This window comes from Nasonia vitripennis, chromosome 3, assembly GCF_009193385.2.
Source record: "Nasonia vitripennis strain AsymCx chromosome 3, Nvit_psr_1.1, whole genome shotgun sequence".
Taxonomy (NCBI): Eukaryota; Metazoa; Arthropoda; class Insecta; order Hymenoptera; family Pteromalidae; genus Nasonia; species Nasonia vitripennis.
Genome location: NC_045759.1, coordinates 13,661,760 through 13,678,422, shown reverse-complemented (window position 1 = coordinate 13,678,422; position 16,663 = coordinate 13,661,760). Strand labels below are relative to the sequence as shown.

Genomic DNA, 16,663 nt, shown 5'->3' with positions numbered 1-16,663 from the left:
TGTGTCTTTGCTTTCTAGCCTATATACACGAATTTGCACTACTTTTCCGCGGTGAAAGTGCGAAAACTACTGCGATCGTATTAAATGCGACAAATAGGGATGTGCGAGTTAAACTCGAACTTTTTTTGTTTTGATTGCAAAATAACTCTGGGATGTTAAAAATCTACTTAAATACCATGATTGTCGAGTTTTTACATATATCTAACGAATACTATGGTTTTTCCCTGTTTCGTAACAGTGATATGTAAGCCTCGAGTACTTTTTCGAGTTTTTTTTTCGAGCTTTTGCCTAAAAAATAACTCGATTCATTATTTTGGACTGATTTTTCAACCTATCAGCATTTTTTTGCTTTTGTAATCTATTGAATCTTTTCAATTCATATGTCAACTTAAAATCTAAACATTTATAATATGTTATTATGCCTTTGGTTTAATTATTTGCACCATAATGTCGTAAACAATTAATGTAAAACTCGACTTTCGACTCGCACACCCCTAACGACAAATGGTAATAATTCCAGTAGCGCACGGAATAGAATCCAAGAAGCGTTTCCCTATAGCACATCTATAAAATCGTCATTCGTCAGCCGGATGATTCACGATGCTCTCCTCTTCTCGCGCGCGAATATATATATATATATATATATATATATATATATATATATATATATATATATATATATATATATATATATATATATATATATATATATATATATTGAGCGCAAGTGCGTTTTACGAGAGCTCGCCGCCGCAAACAGAGCTAACGAGCTCTTAAAACCGCAGGGCTATATAGTCGTTGCCGAATTTCCGTTTCTGCCGAGCGAGCCAAGTGCCGTCGTCTCTGTTGGATTCCACGGCGAGATCGGAAACGTCCCGCGCGGTATACCGCGGCTCTCGATCGTTTTCGTCTCGAGTAGAGAGAGATGAGCTACTCACGCGGTTATATAGGAACATGCCAGAGAGAGACGTTTGGGATGGAGAAGAAAATTTTCCTGGCAAGCGAGAGACGCGAGGTGTTTGATGAAGGAGACATTGTAATTCTTATTCGAAATTTGCTTGATAAATAAATTGCTGTCTTGGTTTTGCTATTTTTATCGGGGCCAATTAGAAACGTTTGTACTGTGTTCTGCAGATGTTTGCTTCCTTGATGTGTGTGTGTGTGTGTGTGTGTGTGTGTGCGATGAAGGCGTGCGAACCTGTATCAACAATAAAAAAATAGATGATTCATTGTGAACGATCGATCAATTTAATTATAGTTTTATAAATTATCAATTATTCATAAATTACGGCATAAAGCAGGAAATATAGTCGATAAACAAAGCGCCATCTGAATTCACTTGACAACTCACTCGACTATCCTCATATAATAAACCCATACAAACACGCACGCACACGTTCGAAAAAATGACTACTTTCACCTTTCCCCCATAAACAAGCCAATATGAGGCGAACGCAGGCACGTTAACCTCGAATCGGCAGCGAGGAGACAAAGGGCAGGAAATGGAAATTTAACGCAACGACGAGAGAGTCGCCGCCGATCTCATTGCTCGCACACCGACACGCCTTTTCGGAATATGCTAATACACGGACGTATACAAGCGCAGCCCTGGCGCGGCAGTGCAGCAGTTGTATGTATATACACGAGGCACAAGTAGGCCGTGACAATTTTCGATGGTGTGCGCTCTCGAACTTTCAAGGACTAGATGGAGAACAAAAAAAGTCGCGTAAACGAGTACGCGCGTGTGTGTGTGTATTGCAGCCGCAATATGTCGAACTTCCGGACCGGATGGGCGAGTCTGACGCGTTTGCCTTTTGCGCGCGTGTTATATGTGCGCTGGTGAGGTTTGAGTTTGTTAATGGTAATTTCCACATGTGCCACCACCGGCTATTGTGTGCGAACGCGTAGTAAACGCGATAGTGATCGATCGGTGACTTCTTTCTCTTCGACGCGAATATTTCTGTCGTTTGTCTGGATGTATAAACACTGGTTGCAGCCACTCGACTATTTGTATCGAGTAGCGAGACAATAAATCGAGATATCAGATGCTCGATGGGAATGTGGGCCAGGAGTGTTATAACGCACGGCGATTATTGTCGGCGTTTATATATGTATCCACAGGTTTAAATTATGCTGATACGGTTCGCGCGTATGGATCTCGCGACCGCTTTCCATAGACGTGCAGGATTGTATTATACGATCAACGTACTTATATTCTGTATTTGCATTCAATTTGGCGCTACACAGCGCATGCAAATGTATTAATATTCGCGTGAAACCTGACCGGACTTTCTACGCATACTGTGTGCACATATTTTATCATCGTTATTGCCCTCGACAGTCTAATATATTTCGCGCCGCATCGGAGATCGTGTGAAAATATGCATAGAGGATCGAGCGCGAAAAATGGCAAATAGCCTAGTTAACAATAAATATCCACTCGCTCGCTGAATAAATCAATTTACCCCCAATCTTCCACACATGACGCATACACTCACGCCATTTATAACATACGGCACTCCTCGGCAATTCGCACAACTAAACGCCGCATTAGCGGTACAAATCATGCGAACGAGTGGCCAAAGGAGAGATGAAGGAGAAGAAGAATCATGGGATGTAGTGCAGCTAACGCTCGTTCGGTCAGTCTCTCTTGGCCCTGACTTTATATTTATGCTCTCCTCGCGCGAAGTGACGCCCGCGCGCCGGGACGAAAAGCCCCGCGAAAAGAGCGATGAGCGCCTTAATGTGCACGCGGCATATGAGAAGCATGAGAGGGAGAGCTGCAGCGCGTGGTGGTTGTGTTTGTGTGCGTTGTTCCGTACCATCCATCAAGTTCCCCTTCGTCTACCAGCGACGCACTGTACTCTTCCTTTCACTTTCTCCGGGATATCCCGACGGAGTGTTCACATAAGAGGATAATATTTTTATACCAAAGTGAAAAATCGCCGCTTATACGGACGATTGGCTTTTGGCGCATATGCACACGCGTTGATTGTTCGTTGGTCCTCGACGTGTCATCGTTCTTGACGTAAGCGCTGTACTACTTTGAAGAATATATTGCGTGCGAGTATAGCGTCGAGTACAAGGTGGACGTTATGTGTTACGGCTTTTTACGTAAGTCGAAGGGAAAATATAGACGATACATACGCGTGCAGAAACGCCTTGATCGCTGATTTTATACCACAAACTCGAAAAGAAAAAATCAAACACGTGCTTTTTACGTACACACGTCAGCGTCGCCTATATACATCCCAAAACGTCACGCAGCTCTCGCAGTCTCCAAAAGTCGCCACAGTATTATATAGGCGACTTCTTTATTACGCTCATATAGTCGTCGTGACAAAGTCGACGAGCGGTCGAAGTAGCTGCACAATATCGCATAACCTTCCTCGCAGCTCTCGTATAACCATCGTATCTCGCGCGTCTACACAAGGCGCGAAACAATGAAAAATCCGCTATACACTCGGGCATGTACAGGAATCCGCGAGACTCGAGTAATCGAGTGTGTGTGTGTGTGTGTGTGTGTGTGTGTGTATACCGGCGACGCACATCGGAGCAGGAAACGCTCTCGCATCAGGGACCTTGAACGCCGCGCTGTCGCGTCCTTGACTCTCGTCGTCGTCGTCGTCGCGCCGCGGAGAGCACACACACAAAAGGGGGAATGTATGAACCCGAGAACAAATTGCACGCAGCTGTAATACGTACGTGCGTGCGAGCTAGTATCGCTCAGGCGAACCGTTGCGATGGATTTGTTGATTGGCGTCGATTTTGTTGTAGACCGAAAAAATTCGAATAAGAGTTATTTTAATATATGGTCAACTATTTTATATCGCGTTTGTCGGCACGCCGGAAGACGAACGACGTCTTCGAGCTGGAATTGTTACGTAAGTGTTCGTGTACCTTTTAACGCGAGTAAATGTTTCTGGAAATATAAGCGCATTTGCATTCGCGCACGTTCAGGATTCACAAACAAGCTCGTGTCGCGGAATTCTTGCTTGCTCAAATATACGGAATGATCTCACGGCTATATAACGTGCGGAGTATAGGTGTGAAATGGCAGAAAAGAATCCTCGTCGACTCTTGAATACGCAAACAACCGTTATTACAGCCATTCGGAGATCTTATAATCTTTTAATTTTTAATTCGATCTTTTCCTTGAATCCCGCCTCGAAAATAGATCGAACGGATGTCGATCGCACATAATGGCTCCAGCACCGCAGTGGCGCAATGACGCGGTACCCCGAAATAATAACGCATAATCTCCCCCAGCGCGACGTCGTCGTAGTCACTCTTCCGTGGAGCGGAGTTTCCGGCGCGAAATTTCGCGCCGTTCGACCTTTGTCGTCTCTATTCTTCTTTGTGTCTGCGACGCGCGGCTCTTTATACACGTGCGCGTTATAAGCGGTAGCTTTTTTTCGAAAGCATCGCGAATCTAACGGATGCAAATCGAACGCGCGCGATTTTCCATCCGTTATTACAGTGCGCGCGTGGAAAGCCGACGTCTCCGCGGGTCACGTCTCTCCTTATCCCGCGCGCAGCTCTCTTTCACCTCCATCTTCCTTGGAAAATAAAAAAGTCGCGAGTTTCACCGCGACCCACACGTTGTGTACCAGTACACGCTGTACGGCACTGCTGCATACCTACGTGTCTCTCTCTCTCTCTCTCTCTCTCTCTCTCTCTCTCTCTCTCTCTCTCTCTCTCTCTCTCTCTCTCTCTCTCTCTCTCTTCGCGAAAGAGCGACACGAGCCGTTCGCTTTCTCGCGCGATGAGCCCGTCATTGGAATCGGGTCATTCGCGAGATATCGCGCGCGCGTCGTCGTGGAGAAAGTGAGAGTTGGCCAGTGCGGAAGAGACGAAAAAATCGCGGACGACGTGTGTGTTGTAAACAGTCATTTTTTCTTTTTTATTCTCACACATAATTCGCACGTGTGGCGGGTGGCCGTGATCGAGAAGAAGGAGAGAATGATGCGTCCGAGTGTTTTAATTTGCGAAGTGTGACTGGCGTATTATACTGTGAGACGGGATTTTTAATCGCTTGATTATTTTGTACTTTGTCCCGAGCGCTTCCTGAATGCTGATTCCGCGGTTAATTTATTTTATGTGTTTTTCATAAATTATGCGCTCGCGGCGCATCCATATGCAGCTCGTAATGAGCTTTTTGCTCATGTGCGGAATGACATCATGAGGCTCCTTACAATCGATGCATCAATAGTAGGGTTCTGTTTGTTCCTTTCGAGAATTCAAACAAAAAAATGCCGTTCCAATTAAAGAAGAAAAGCACTAGCGGATATGTCCACGAGGCGTTAGAAAATTCGGCCGCCTCACATACAAGTATATAGGTATACGCCAAAGAAATTAACCTCCTGAACGACTTTCGTCGCGCTCGTTCGCGATCCACCGCACATTAGCCTGCCCAGAAAACAGAAAGCGCGTTCAGCCGGCACATCCTCTTTTCAGGCTTCCCTTCCTTTCTTCCGCGAGCAAACGCACACCTATACACACACGCGCACGCTCGGAGAGCGAGGCTTCTTTTCTCCGCCGCCGCCACCGCTGCTGCCGAAGCGTCTGGCTTATCGTGGGCGTCTGTGACCCGTTAACCCACTTAACCCGTGATGATCTCTCTCTCTCTCTCTCTCCCTCTCTCTCTCTCTCTCTCTCTCTCTCTCTCTCTCTCTCTCTCTCTCTCTCTCTTTCTTGGTGCTTCTGCTATTGTATCCGAAATAGGCGATGATGAGCCGATTTGCGTGTTCCGTTGTAGGTAAAGACGGAGAAAGATTTTGCTCGTCGAGCGAAAGCAGAGCTACATAGAGGCCAGTGCGGTGGGTGAAAGAGGTCTATCGCGCGGGTGTATTCGCGATGAGTGTCGATATGAGGACTTTTTTTCATCGATATTTGATGGGTTGAAAGACAACACATGGTTTTATAAATGGAGAGTTCAGGCGGGTGTCGAATAAGTCTGTTTTATGTAGTAAAGGAATTTGTGGTTAGGCGAGGAAGCAGTGGTGATTTTTATTGATCTAATTGTTTTACAGAATTTACTAATCGCAACGTTTACCAATTGCATTTGCTTCGTAGATAAAGTGTTACAAACTGCTTCGAAGTAATCATTGTACGGAAATTGACTAGACAGACTTCGCTTTATAAATATTTTCCAAAACATACGTGTATTTATAATCAAACATTCGTTGAGTATTTTTCTTAAATTAAGAATAATCACAATACATCGCACTGTTCTACAGTTCTGTTATCATTTCCACTTTGTTCAAGTACGGAATGTTCGTTTCCACTGACAGAGCATCTTTTTTCTTGACGAGTAAATTTTGGATTTCCAAAAACGTTTTTCCTTTTGTTTCGGGCATCAGGAAGACTATACACGGAACTGCCATTATTGAAAATCCTGCATGAATCCAAAATACAAATGCTTCGCCCATAAAATCTACCATAGGCTGATAAGCCTTCGTAATTACAAAGCCAAATATTGAAGCTGTCAGAGTTGCTAAAAATGCCGCTACGTTTTTGGCATTATCAGGAAACAGTTCGCCCAATACTGTGTGTGGGACGCAACTGTATCCGATTGCGAATGTCATCAAAAATAACATTATAGAAATAAACGGTAACCACTGTATTACCACTGGATCTACGTTAGCATTCAAAAGGCAGAAGTGCGTTGCCAATCCTACCATTCCCAAACTGGTACCGATACTCGATATCATCATGAGGAATCTTCTGCCACATTTTTCTATTAGTTTCATGGTTAAACCGATCATGAATATCCCAGAAGAACTGGCGAATATAACGAACACTTTGGGTGATACGAAGTTGCACTTCGCATGGATTAAAATAATCTCCATGTAAGCGAGGAGATTAACCGCGCCACACAGCTCTGACAATATGTACAATGTTAATAGCACAAACAAGGATTTTCTGATATGTGGAGAATTTAATTCGTATAACTGTTCTTTCATGCTTTGTCCAATATTAGCTTCCACGAAATTTCTGATCTCGTCGAGTTCCTTATCTACGTCGCAATTGCTGAAATACCAGTTGATTGATTTCCTTGCGCATTTATGATCACCCGTCTTCACTAAGTGATAAGGCGAATCCGGAAGCCATATAAATATGATCATCGCTATCCAACATAGAGCCAGGTATATTGAACTGGATATTTTCATAGATAAGTATGACTCTGCTATAGTGCCAAAAAATATACCTACAGGCGCGCCAACCATGGATAGACACATTAGAGCTCCGCGAATTTTTGGCGGTGATACTTCACCCAAATAGAGAGGAAAGCTACTGAAGGTCGTGCTCTGTGTGAGTCCACTCAAAAATCGAGAAGTGTACAACCAATCAACAGAGTTAGCTATTATCACGCATGCCCACGAAGTACTAATAATAGCCAATGTTAAAAGAATAGTTTTCTTGCTACCGACAAAAGCGACACAAATTAAAGCTACGATCGCACCTGCAAATCCTCCAAGACGAGCAGAAGATATGACCCAGGAAGCTTCCGACGCTGTTACCGGGATCGTTGAATTAGGTGCCGTAAGCTTCACTAGATTTGGAGAAGGCCATCCAAGGTTTATACCTACCTGAATGAGCAGCATAAATACTAAAATTACAACAATTTGAAAACAACAATCCTTGGCAAGGTTATGAGTACTTCGCACTACATAATTTTATAGTAAAATAACTACCATAGTTTACCTCCAAATGTTGGAATCCATTTTTTGCAAGACTCGACGTTAACTTTCATAATATCATATCACGTTGCTGTTTCCTCCAAAGTATATTAGCAACTGGAGATTCGTCTTCTGCAAGTAAGACATATAACTGTCTGGTGCAAGCAAGTCATCACATAATTGCATTTGCTTTTACGATAAGATTAGCAGCATTTATCATTGCATTCGTGAAAAATTTTAATTGGAAATGACAGTAACGATATGAGGTGAAACTGATGCTTATAATCTATAGGTAATTGAATTAGTATGCGCCAGTAGTACTGGATACAAATGACAAAATTTTTTTATTAAAAATATCAGATAAACCTATGTAATTGTAATAGTATACTAATATATAAAAGAAAGACTACCTTTTACAAAAATATCACAATATGGATTTATTAAAACTTTCACAAAACATTTTTTTACATATTGTGTGAATGTTTTTTAATACATTTACATTAATTGACGTGAATATACTACATCCAAAAAATACATTTTTACTTATATAATAAGCCTAAATTTTATCGCTTCTTCTTTTTTACAAATGAAGTGTTTACAATAAAATATTACTTCATCAGATCATCTTGAATTTGTTGAAAAGTTTTACCTTTCGTTTCGGGTAACAATAATAACGCACATGGTATTGTAACTAGTGATAAAGCAGCGTGAAGCCAGAATATGTATGCATCTCCAAAAGTATCGACTACTGGTTGGAAAGATTTTGTAACTATGGTACCAAAAAAAGAAGCACCTAAAGCAGCAAAACAAGCCGCAAGACTTTTTATGCTTTCAGGGAAAAGTTCACTCAACACAGTACTGGGAACCGGAGAATACCCAACTGCATAAGTGATCAAATAAAAAACTATAGAAAAGATTGGCAGCCACTGTAGGGACTGTGCATCAACGTTTTCTGTTAGTAAGAAGAAGTGTATTCCCAAGCAAACCATTCCAATCGCACAACCAATACTTGAGAATATCAAAGCTGCTTTTCTGCCGAATTTGTCGCTAAACCTTATACTTGCGAGTGTCGCTATAATACTGATAATATTCGCGTAAATAACAAATTCTTGTGGCTTAATGAGGTCAGATTTTCCGTTCTTCAAAATTATTTCCATATATGACATGATGTTAACTTGACCGCTTACATGTGGCAGTCCAAAAATGATAAAAATGATGAGTAACGATTTCCTAACTACGGGTTCCTTGAGTTGTTTGAGCTTACCCTTTAAAGTGTTATTAGCATTGGCTTCGACAAAGGCTTGTATAGGCTTTAATTCTTCTTCTACATCGCATCCGGGAAAATAGAAAGCTATTGATTTTCTGGCACTTTTGAAATCACCTTTCTTCGCGCAATAATAAGGAGAGTCCTTGAGCCATATAAAAAGTAAAATCGATATCACACAAAATACCAAGTAAATTGGGCAGGATACTTTCATAGCCGTAATGTACGTTTCTGTGACAATTCCAACAAGAATTCCTAGAGCATTGCCTCCGGTTGCTACAGCGACGACAGTACCACGAATTCCGGGTTGCACAACTTCGCCTAAGTAGATTGAAAAAGAAGCGTATGATCCTGCACAGGTAATTCCGCCTAATATCCTAGCGATGTATATCCATACAACGGAATTCGCGACTATCAAAAATATCCAAGACAGGGAAATAGCTATGAATATAACAAGAACAATTTTTCTACCGCCGAAGAACTCCAAGCCTATTGAGAATAGTATAGATCCAAAGAAGCCTCCGATACCGGTACAAGCTAGCACCCATGATATTTCATCCGTCGTCATCTGAATAGGTGAATCTTCGCTGGCGAATCGTGCAAGGTTTGGAGAAGCCCATCCGATATTTATTCCAACTTCAAACATCAGCAGGAACACTAGAATTCGATAAATTAATTTTACTACTCTGATGTAATTTTAAAAATGCTTGCAAGTAGAAGCCACACGTTTCGAAAAAACTTATTGGTTATAAATCTAAATCAAATATATAACACAATAGGTTTTTTCGCACGCTCTTTAACACTATAATTTTTAGAAACAACGAGAGCAAATACCTCCAAAAGTTGCGATCCATTGGACATGAGATTTTATGTCAGAAGCCTGCTTGCTCTTCTTTAACACTTCGGGCCCCATTACGAGACCGTTTAACTGGAAGTTACTGTGTGAACTAACAAATGTTGCTGTTTGTACCTTAACAACTTGTCCTCTTCCTGCAGTACGGATGTCATAAGAAGTCGCAATTTTACATCTTTTCGATAAGATAAGTTTACACAATCTAATCTATCGAAAACATTTTATTATAGAAATTTCACATACGACGGTGCATATTTCTACTCGATAGCGTTGAACTGATTTATCTCCCTTAGTAATAAACTTCGATACTGGTTACGTAGCCAGTGGATAATAGATCAGAATTTCAGATATCAGAGTGCTTTGTCACCGAGAATATCGATATCGTTTACAAAAGCAAAATGTACACATTATATTGCAATAATATTTGCAATGAAAACGAAGAAGCACAAGTCCATCCTAAAAAGCTAGAGTCCCGATCATCATCGCTCGACAAGCTGGCATTGAATTTTTTTCTCTCTCGCTCTCCACCTCGACCTCGTGTCGCAGCAACCTCCCGAGCGCTAATAGAGAACAAGACCGAAAACGCCTAGTTCGCGTATACAATAATTTTGGGGTCACGACCTACTTAGCGCTCGCCGGCGCCCTACACACGATCAAGTACACTCACCAGCCGTGACACGCTGTATATATATATATATATATATATATATATATATATATATATATATATGTGTGTGTGCGTGTGTATGTGTGTGTGTGTGTGTGTATGTATAATACACAACGGAGACGTGCCGAACTTATAACGCCGAGCGTTTACACAGTCGTCGTTGGCCGTGTAATTACGATGATAGGCCAGGCGTGGGCCATGATGCGTCGAGTGCGAGAATCGCGTGTGAACCTGCTCGGCTGGGTCTATTTCTATATAAATACATGCAAATGAGCGAGTTCGAAGGTGCTCTTAGTAGGTGGCAAGATGAGCTGACTGGAGCTCAAACACGTCGCGAGGCTGTCTACTGAGAATTGCCAGTGATTGCCAACGATCTAATTGGAGATTGTAAAGATAGCAGAAGATACCGGAGTAATTGCTTTATATGGAGTTGTAAAGATCGTATACGACCGATGAGAATCTGATGAGCACTGACGTATACGGAATTAGCGATGGGATTCTTTTGGACGTTCGAGAGTGAAATCGTCGGTGTACTGAACTCATTGTTTAATAAAGCAGCGCGTACAACAGAATAGTTTGTAAATCGAGAAGAACAAACGCGCGCGTACGAAGGCTACGGTCCGAGAGGCCTCGCTCGACTGCGGGAGATTCGTAACAAACGGAGACTGAATGAAACATCGCGTAATATATTAATTTTCACGATAAAACAACGCACTGCGCTGATCAATCTTGCAGCGAAAAAAGCAGTCCGCTTAATTCTAATTAGATCATTCGTAGCGAGATTATACACCTCGCGAGCGGAAACCAGTTTTTCACAGCGCAGCGCGCATACAACGACGATAATTACTCGGCTATTACTTTATCATTTACACACAGAGGTCGGAGGAAGCCTTGTTTTATGAGATCCGTGTCTCGTCAATGCCAGCCAAAATCTCGTGCCAAATCCGATACGCGCAAAACGTGATCCGTCGGCCTCATCGATATTGCACAAAGAATATAATCCCGCGAATGTGAAGCAGAATTCCCAAGGTGACAGCGGCCTATCCAAACACTCGCGCGCGAGTAATTTAAATAATATCATGCGCGTATATACCTACGAAGGGCAGGACCTTCGTTGCCGTGTCGGGTATAGTAAAATTTTACGCGACGCTTTTTATACGAGAGACGGAGTGTAACGATCTGCACAGTTGCTGCGCAGAGATAAACTGCGAGACGAAACTCTCGAGAGCGCTGGGTTAGCGAGAAAATGCCCGAGTGAAGATTTATTGGATTGAGCGACGGTGTTATTAGGTGAGGTATTTTGGAGGATAATCGTGGCGATTAGCACTTCTTCGTGTCACATATATGTATATGTATATGGACTACGACTGAATAAGAGCTCCCGCGTGCTTCTGAAGTTAAAAGCTCAGCCTCTAAGTGCATTTGCACGAGGATGAAAAAACGTCATTGTTCGCATAGTCTGTTGATCGTCGAGTGCGCCACAGATAAAATGGAAAAAAATTTAATAGCGAGAGGCGCTCCTCCCGTTAAGGCTTCCTCGTAACACATTACAAAGTGAAATCATCGCGGAAGGCGACGGCTGTCGATCATCGTTTATCGCTATGAGGCATCGAAAGGACACTGGGCTGAACTTTATTGTATAAAAATCCATCAAGGCAGAAATCAGCCATGCTAATGAGTATAGTTTGCGATGTATTTACGGCGATGTATATGCTAATTCTTAGGATTGAAAAATTGTAATCGATGATTATACGTCAATCGAATGTGGCTCTAACCATGCACTTCCGCTTAATTATAGTTCAGCGAAGATAATCTAGAGGTTATGCTGGCGCGTACTTACCTGCAATTTTTTCAGAAATAAATAATATTTTTTCTTACACGCGTAATCCGAACTGCTAATACACTTCCAAGCATATTTCCAAAACTGAAAATTTTTCCAGCACAGGCCTTTCTCCAGAAGGAAGGCAATATCCCCCTCAATCTCCGAAAAGCCGTAATTGCACGCGCGCGTGCCTGTACTCCCTCGCGCCTTTATGGTTTTATGCATTTACGATTATTGGCGCGTGAGCGTCGCTGCAGCCTCCGACAAATTGCACGCGCATAAACGCACCGCTTTGCACTAGGAGTTCATTGCGACTTTATATAGCTGCGACGCGTGGCGCACGCGCGCGCAAGGGCTATGCGAAAGCAAGGGAGAACAGGTATGCCTACTGCAGGCGCGTCGTGTGCCATGTAGACGGCGAGGTTTATGGCGGTGAGGAGTAAAGAAACTTTGTGCGTAGATGCAGCCCTCGAATAATTCTTACTTATACAAATATCTGACAAAATTTTATCAATCGGAATATGTATGCGTTTACATAGTCACACCATCACAGCCGAATTCGAGAAGCCGGTCGCCCTCGAAAATTATCACGCATAAATCAAACAAATTTCAAAAGCCCGAAAGAAGAAATCTTGAGCAACGTATATTATCGAGAGCCAAGCGTCAAAGTCGCGCGCAACATTCCATAGGAATCCCCGACCCATTTTTCGCGCTACACACACGCGCGCGCACTCCTCGTCCTCATTACCACCTATAAAGCCAATCGCACTCTTCGGTCCAACCTTGCGACAGCCTCATCCTCATCCTCGCACATATACCGCCTATATATACAGTCGAGCCTCGCCCAAGAAACTCGTGTCGGCGGCTCTCTGCTGCGGCTGCAGAGCGTACAGCAGATGTTCCGTTTCTCGAATCCTTTCGAAATAGAAAGCTGCTGCCCCGTAAGGACGTTGCGAAAGCCGCCTTGAAGCTCTCCTCTCTGGTATAATGCCCGGGCGCCGCTCGCGAAACGAGGACCACCCGAGAAATTTTCGCAACGCGTGGAGCGCGACGCGAGGTTATAGGCCCCGAGAGAGAGAGAGAGAGAGAGAGAGAGAGAGAGAGAGAGAGAGAGAGAGAGAGAGAGAGAGAGAAAGACCTTCGGTAATCGTGCCATCGATGACGGCCGCGACGCTTCCGATCTTCGAGACGACGATGTGTGCTGTGGCGTGTATGCGATGGGTAATATGGGTTGCGGAGGCTCGAGAAAGCGAGTAGGATAGAGAGAAGAAAGGTAAGCCTTCGGGTGGAGAGATGAGACAATGCGAGAGTGTGTAACTGTCGAGAGCGAGTCTTCCTTTCTTTTTCTCTCACTCTTTGTCGATGCTAAATTGTTCGGACAGGGCATTATGTACATGGACTTTCGGAGGAAGCGCATTTCACTCGTTGCTCGTTGCTCCTATTATTATATATCGAGAGCTACGCACTATATTTCTCAAAATCTGCGGCGTGTAACAGTATACGGGATTTTTCGCGCAAGATTTAATACCAACCGCACAAGTAAAAATAGACACCGATGACAGAATCGCTCGTAAAAACGCGTAATCGGTGCATCATATCCCGCCGCCGCAGCATTCGCTAATCTTCCCTCTCCCGCTAAAAGCGCCGAAGAAAAGTGAAAGATGTAGGATATCCCCCGTGTTGGCGAGAAGAAAGTGAGAGCGAATTTAGAGAAAAGGTGTGTTTGTTTTATCCATCTGTCGCGGGCTGTAACCCAGAAACCCAATTCCCGCCTCGATACGCTCCTTTTCGAAAATCGAGGCATCGCACCTACACCGAACAAAGTGTCAGAGGGGAAAGTGTATACGTACGTATACGCAAAAGAGCGCATGCAGGGGAAAGTGAAAGCGCGAGTTTCCGGGGCCTACGGCTGCAGTGTCGCGCCCTGCATTGAAACCGAGCACTCTGGGTCGACGGTTACTAATGGCACCGGTTACACGGTTATGCGTGCTATGTGCGTTTCTCTCTCGATATATTGGGCCACGCGGGTTTATCGTGACTTTCCTTATTATATATATGTAGAATTTTCTTTGTGTGATGGTAACATAATACAAAAAACAGGGCCTTTCTTTTTTGTTCTCGCGCGTATACTTTTACTCGTTTCGGCGGGGGCAAGAGCGAATGCATTATGCATATGCGCCGCGCGCTCTCGTTTATAGCAGTTTTCGCTCGCTCTCGAAAGTTATGTACTTCCTGGCCTGATATACGTATACACGTGTGTTTCTTTTTTCGACGCCTCAACCTGTCACGGACGAGTTGTATATCATGCATATCGCGCATACAATGCATCATTACAATGTCGATTTGCATATCTGCTTTTCGCCGCGAGATGAGAACATAAACATGAAAGTGTAACATATAACTTTATGGTCAGCGACAAATGAGCTGTCTGTATACCAGTTTGTACGGCGTTGCCGACTTTCGAAGAGGAAGGATTATTTAAGTCCTTTGTTTCTGTTCTTTTGTTTACGAGTTATTGGATTTATTTGTATTACAGTGTGTGTTGTGCTTTGGACTCTAGGTATATAACTAATCTTATATATTAAAGTTCCTAATTTGCAAAAACTGCACGTGGAAATCGATCTTGAATTCATTAAGAGGTTGAGAGAAGAAACCGCATCAAAAAACTTCAACGCGCAGAAGAAAGCAGGAATAAAAAATCGGTCAAAGTAGAAAATCAAATTTTCTCTAGACCACAATTCAAAAAGCTTTCACCAAAAAAAAAAAAAAAAAAAATAAGACTACATCCAAACCGCAGCATCCCACGCCCAAAATCCCGACAGCAGCGCGATGATCCGCGAAACGCACGGCGAGGAAGCAATAGCCGCGCGTACACAGTATACAAGAGCAAGCGAGACAGAGAGCATCGGCGGCGCGCTGAGGAAGAGCGAAAGGAAACTCGAAAGTGGAACACGGCCAATGGCCCGTTGACCCCGTGACCCACATTCGCTCGGCGGCGGCGGCGGCTGCGCGCCGGGGCAGACAGCCTCTGAACGAAAGTGAAAAGAATATCGGCTATCGGCCGTGTATATAGCCTCTATACGCTCGGGATTATTTATGGTTCTGCTCTCGACTGTTACAGTACGCTAACGTTCGCTCGAGGCCCTGTAGGTATACAGGCTTTCTTTGATGCCACAGCTCTGCTTTTGCCGAGATGGTGCAGAGGACGATTCTTATTAGGCTGGAGGATTTGATACGCACGCGTGCGTCGGGGGATTTAGGCTGTCAATTAAGAAGAGCCTTGGCCTGCTGTGTATATAATGCGCACGTGTGCATGTGTGTGTGTGTGTGTGTATAGTGGCTTGTTCGTGGGAGAGATTTTTTCTTTTTAGGGTTGCAAGGGCTGTCGTTGCGCGCGTGATTGATCGCACTGTTTGATTGATACGTCGATTTTGGCAATATTGAGTTTGGGTACATAACGTTTGGGTGCAGGACTTTGTATGATTTTGTGAAATTTGAGATTTAGCATAATTGCTTTTCGAATAAACATATACTTGTAAAAGAAACTCCATCAACGGTGCAATTTTTATTTACTATAGTTCGATTGATATTGCGATGTTTTCAGCATAAAACGATCATATTTCATCGATTTGACTTTACGAATTGAAAAATACATCGTCAAACAATCGCAGAAACTTTTCCACGCGGCCGAAAACTGCCCTAAACCTTCGAAAACAAATGATCCACAGCCGAAGAAAAATCCATCCCACCGACCACCGTAAATCATCAATGTATCCCAACGACATTTTCTCTCTCTCTCTCTCTCTCTCTCTCTCTCTCTCTCTCTCTCTCTCTCTCTCTCTCTCTTTCCTCGCCTACATCTAATCGCCGCAACACAGCCAACATTTAAAACACCCTCAAAAAGGTCCCTCAGCTCTCTCGAAGTGTCGTGTCCGAAAAAGTGCTTTATTAGCCCCTGCCCGGCTTGTTTTCCCCATAGCTGATCTGAAAAGGCAAATTATGATCCCGTTCGCGGGGGACGACGGGACCAGGAACGAGGAAGAAAAAAAAAACGTCGTCACGGGTATGCGAAGAAAACGAAGCCGAGGTCGACCTCCGACAAAATATGGGTCATTGTTAGTACGGGATAAATATCGGTTTGCGTGCGCGGGGATGTATCGTAAATCAGGGCCTACTTTGGAAGGTAGATGCGCAAGGATACTCAGCTGATGTCCTTTTCTGACCGATCACCCGCGGAGGGATTACGGTTCTTATGTGAGCTGGTCGCTGATGAGGGGAAGTAACGGCAGGGTTCCGCAAGCCTAAAAAAAAAGTGCTCAGTAGCTGACTGTTTTTCTCTTGGCGAATTTTTTTTCTCTCGCTGGTGATCGTTCTT

The 16,663-nt window shown here is 43.6% G+C and overlaps 2 protein-coding genes across 9 annotated transcripts in view; both read right to left on the bottom strand.

The window, feature by feature from the left end:
* Positions 1-5,977: 5,977 nt before the first annotated feature.
* Positions 5,978-16,663, bottom strand: part of LOC107980833 (facilitated trehalose transporter Tret1-like) — a 48,011-nt gene continuing 37,325 nt past the window's right edge. Inside the window, exons 2-3 of one of the 3 annotated variants that reach the window (XM_031927312.1) lie at positions 7,708-7,814; positions 5,978-7,612 (exon numbers count right to left, since the gene is read on the bottom strand). In XM_031927312.1, the coding sequence (XP_031783172.1) occupies positions 6,234-7,612; positions 7,708-7,756 (1,428 nt within the window). In that variant the 5' untranslated portion in view covers positions 7,757-7,814 and the 3' untranslated portion in view covers positions 5,978-6,233. Of the gene's footprint in view, positions 7,613-7,697; positions 7,815-16,663 lie in introns of those variants that run through there. The other 2 variants (XM_016983463.3, XM_016983464.3) reach the window with 2 other exon arrangements.
* Positions 8,094-11,680, bottom strand: LOC100117067 (facilitated trehalose transporter Tret1). Of its 6 annotated transcripts, none has more exons than XM_031927309.2 (4): positions 11,560-11,668; positions 10,043-10,385; positions 9,781-9,936; positions 8,094-9,603 (listed from the first exon to the last, which is right to left on the bottom strand). In XM_031927309.2, the coding sequence occupies exons 2-4, from the start codon at positions 10,050-10,052 to the stop codon at positions 8,291-8,293; spliced, it is 1,479 nt and encodes a 492-aa protein (XP_031783169.1). In that variant the 5' UTR covers positions 10,053-10,385; positions 11,560-11,668; the 3' UTR covers positions 8,094-8,290. The 6 variants fall into 6 exon arrangements, with proteins under 6 accessions (XP_031783169.1, XP_031783170.1, XP_016838949.1 ...); XM_031927310.2 differs by having other exon boundaries at positions 10,043-10,359; positions 11,560-11,666; XM_016983460.3 differs by lacking the exon at positions 10,043-10,385 and having other exon boundaries at positions 9,781-10,006; positions 11,560-11,680.

Bases quoted from the DNA above. Each gene is read 5' to 3' on its own strand.
- LOC100117067 (XM_031927309.2), bottom strand. The intron at 9,604-9,780 runs GTATTTGCTCTC...ATCGAATTCTAG, and splicing joins ATGGATCGCAACTTTTGGAG to TGTTCCTGCTGATGTTTGAA.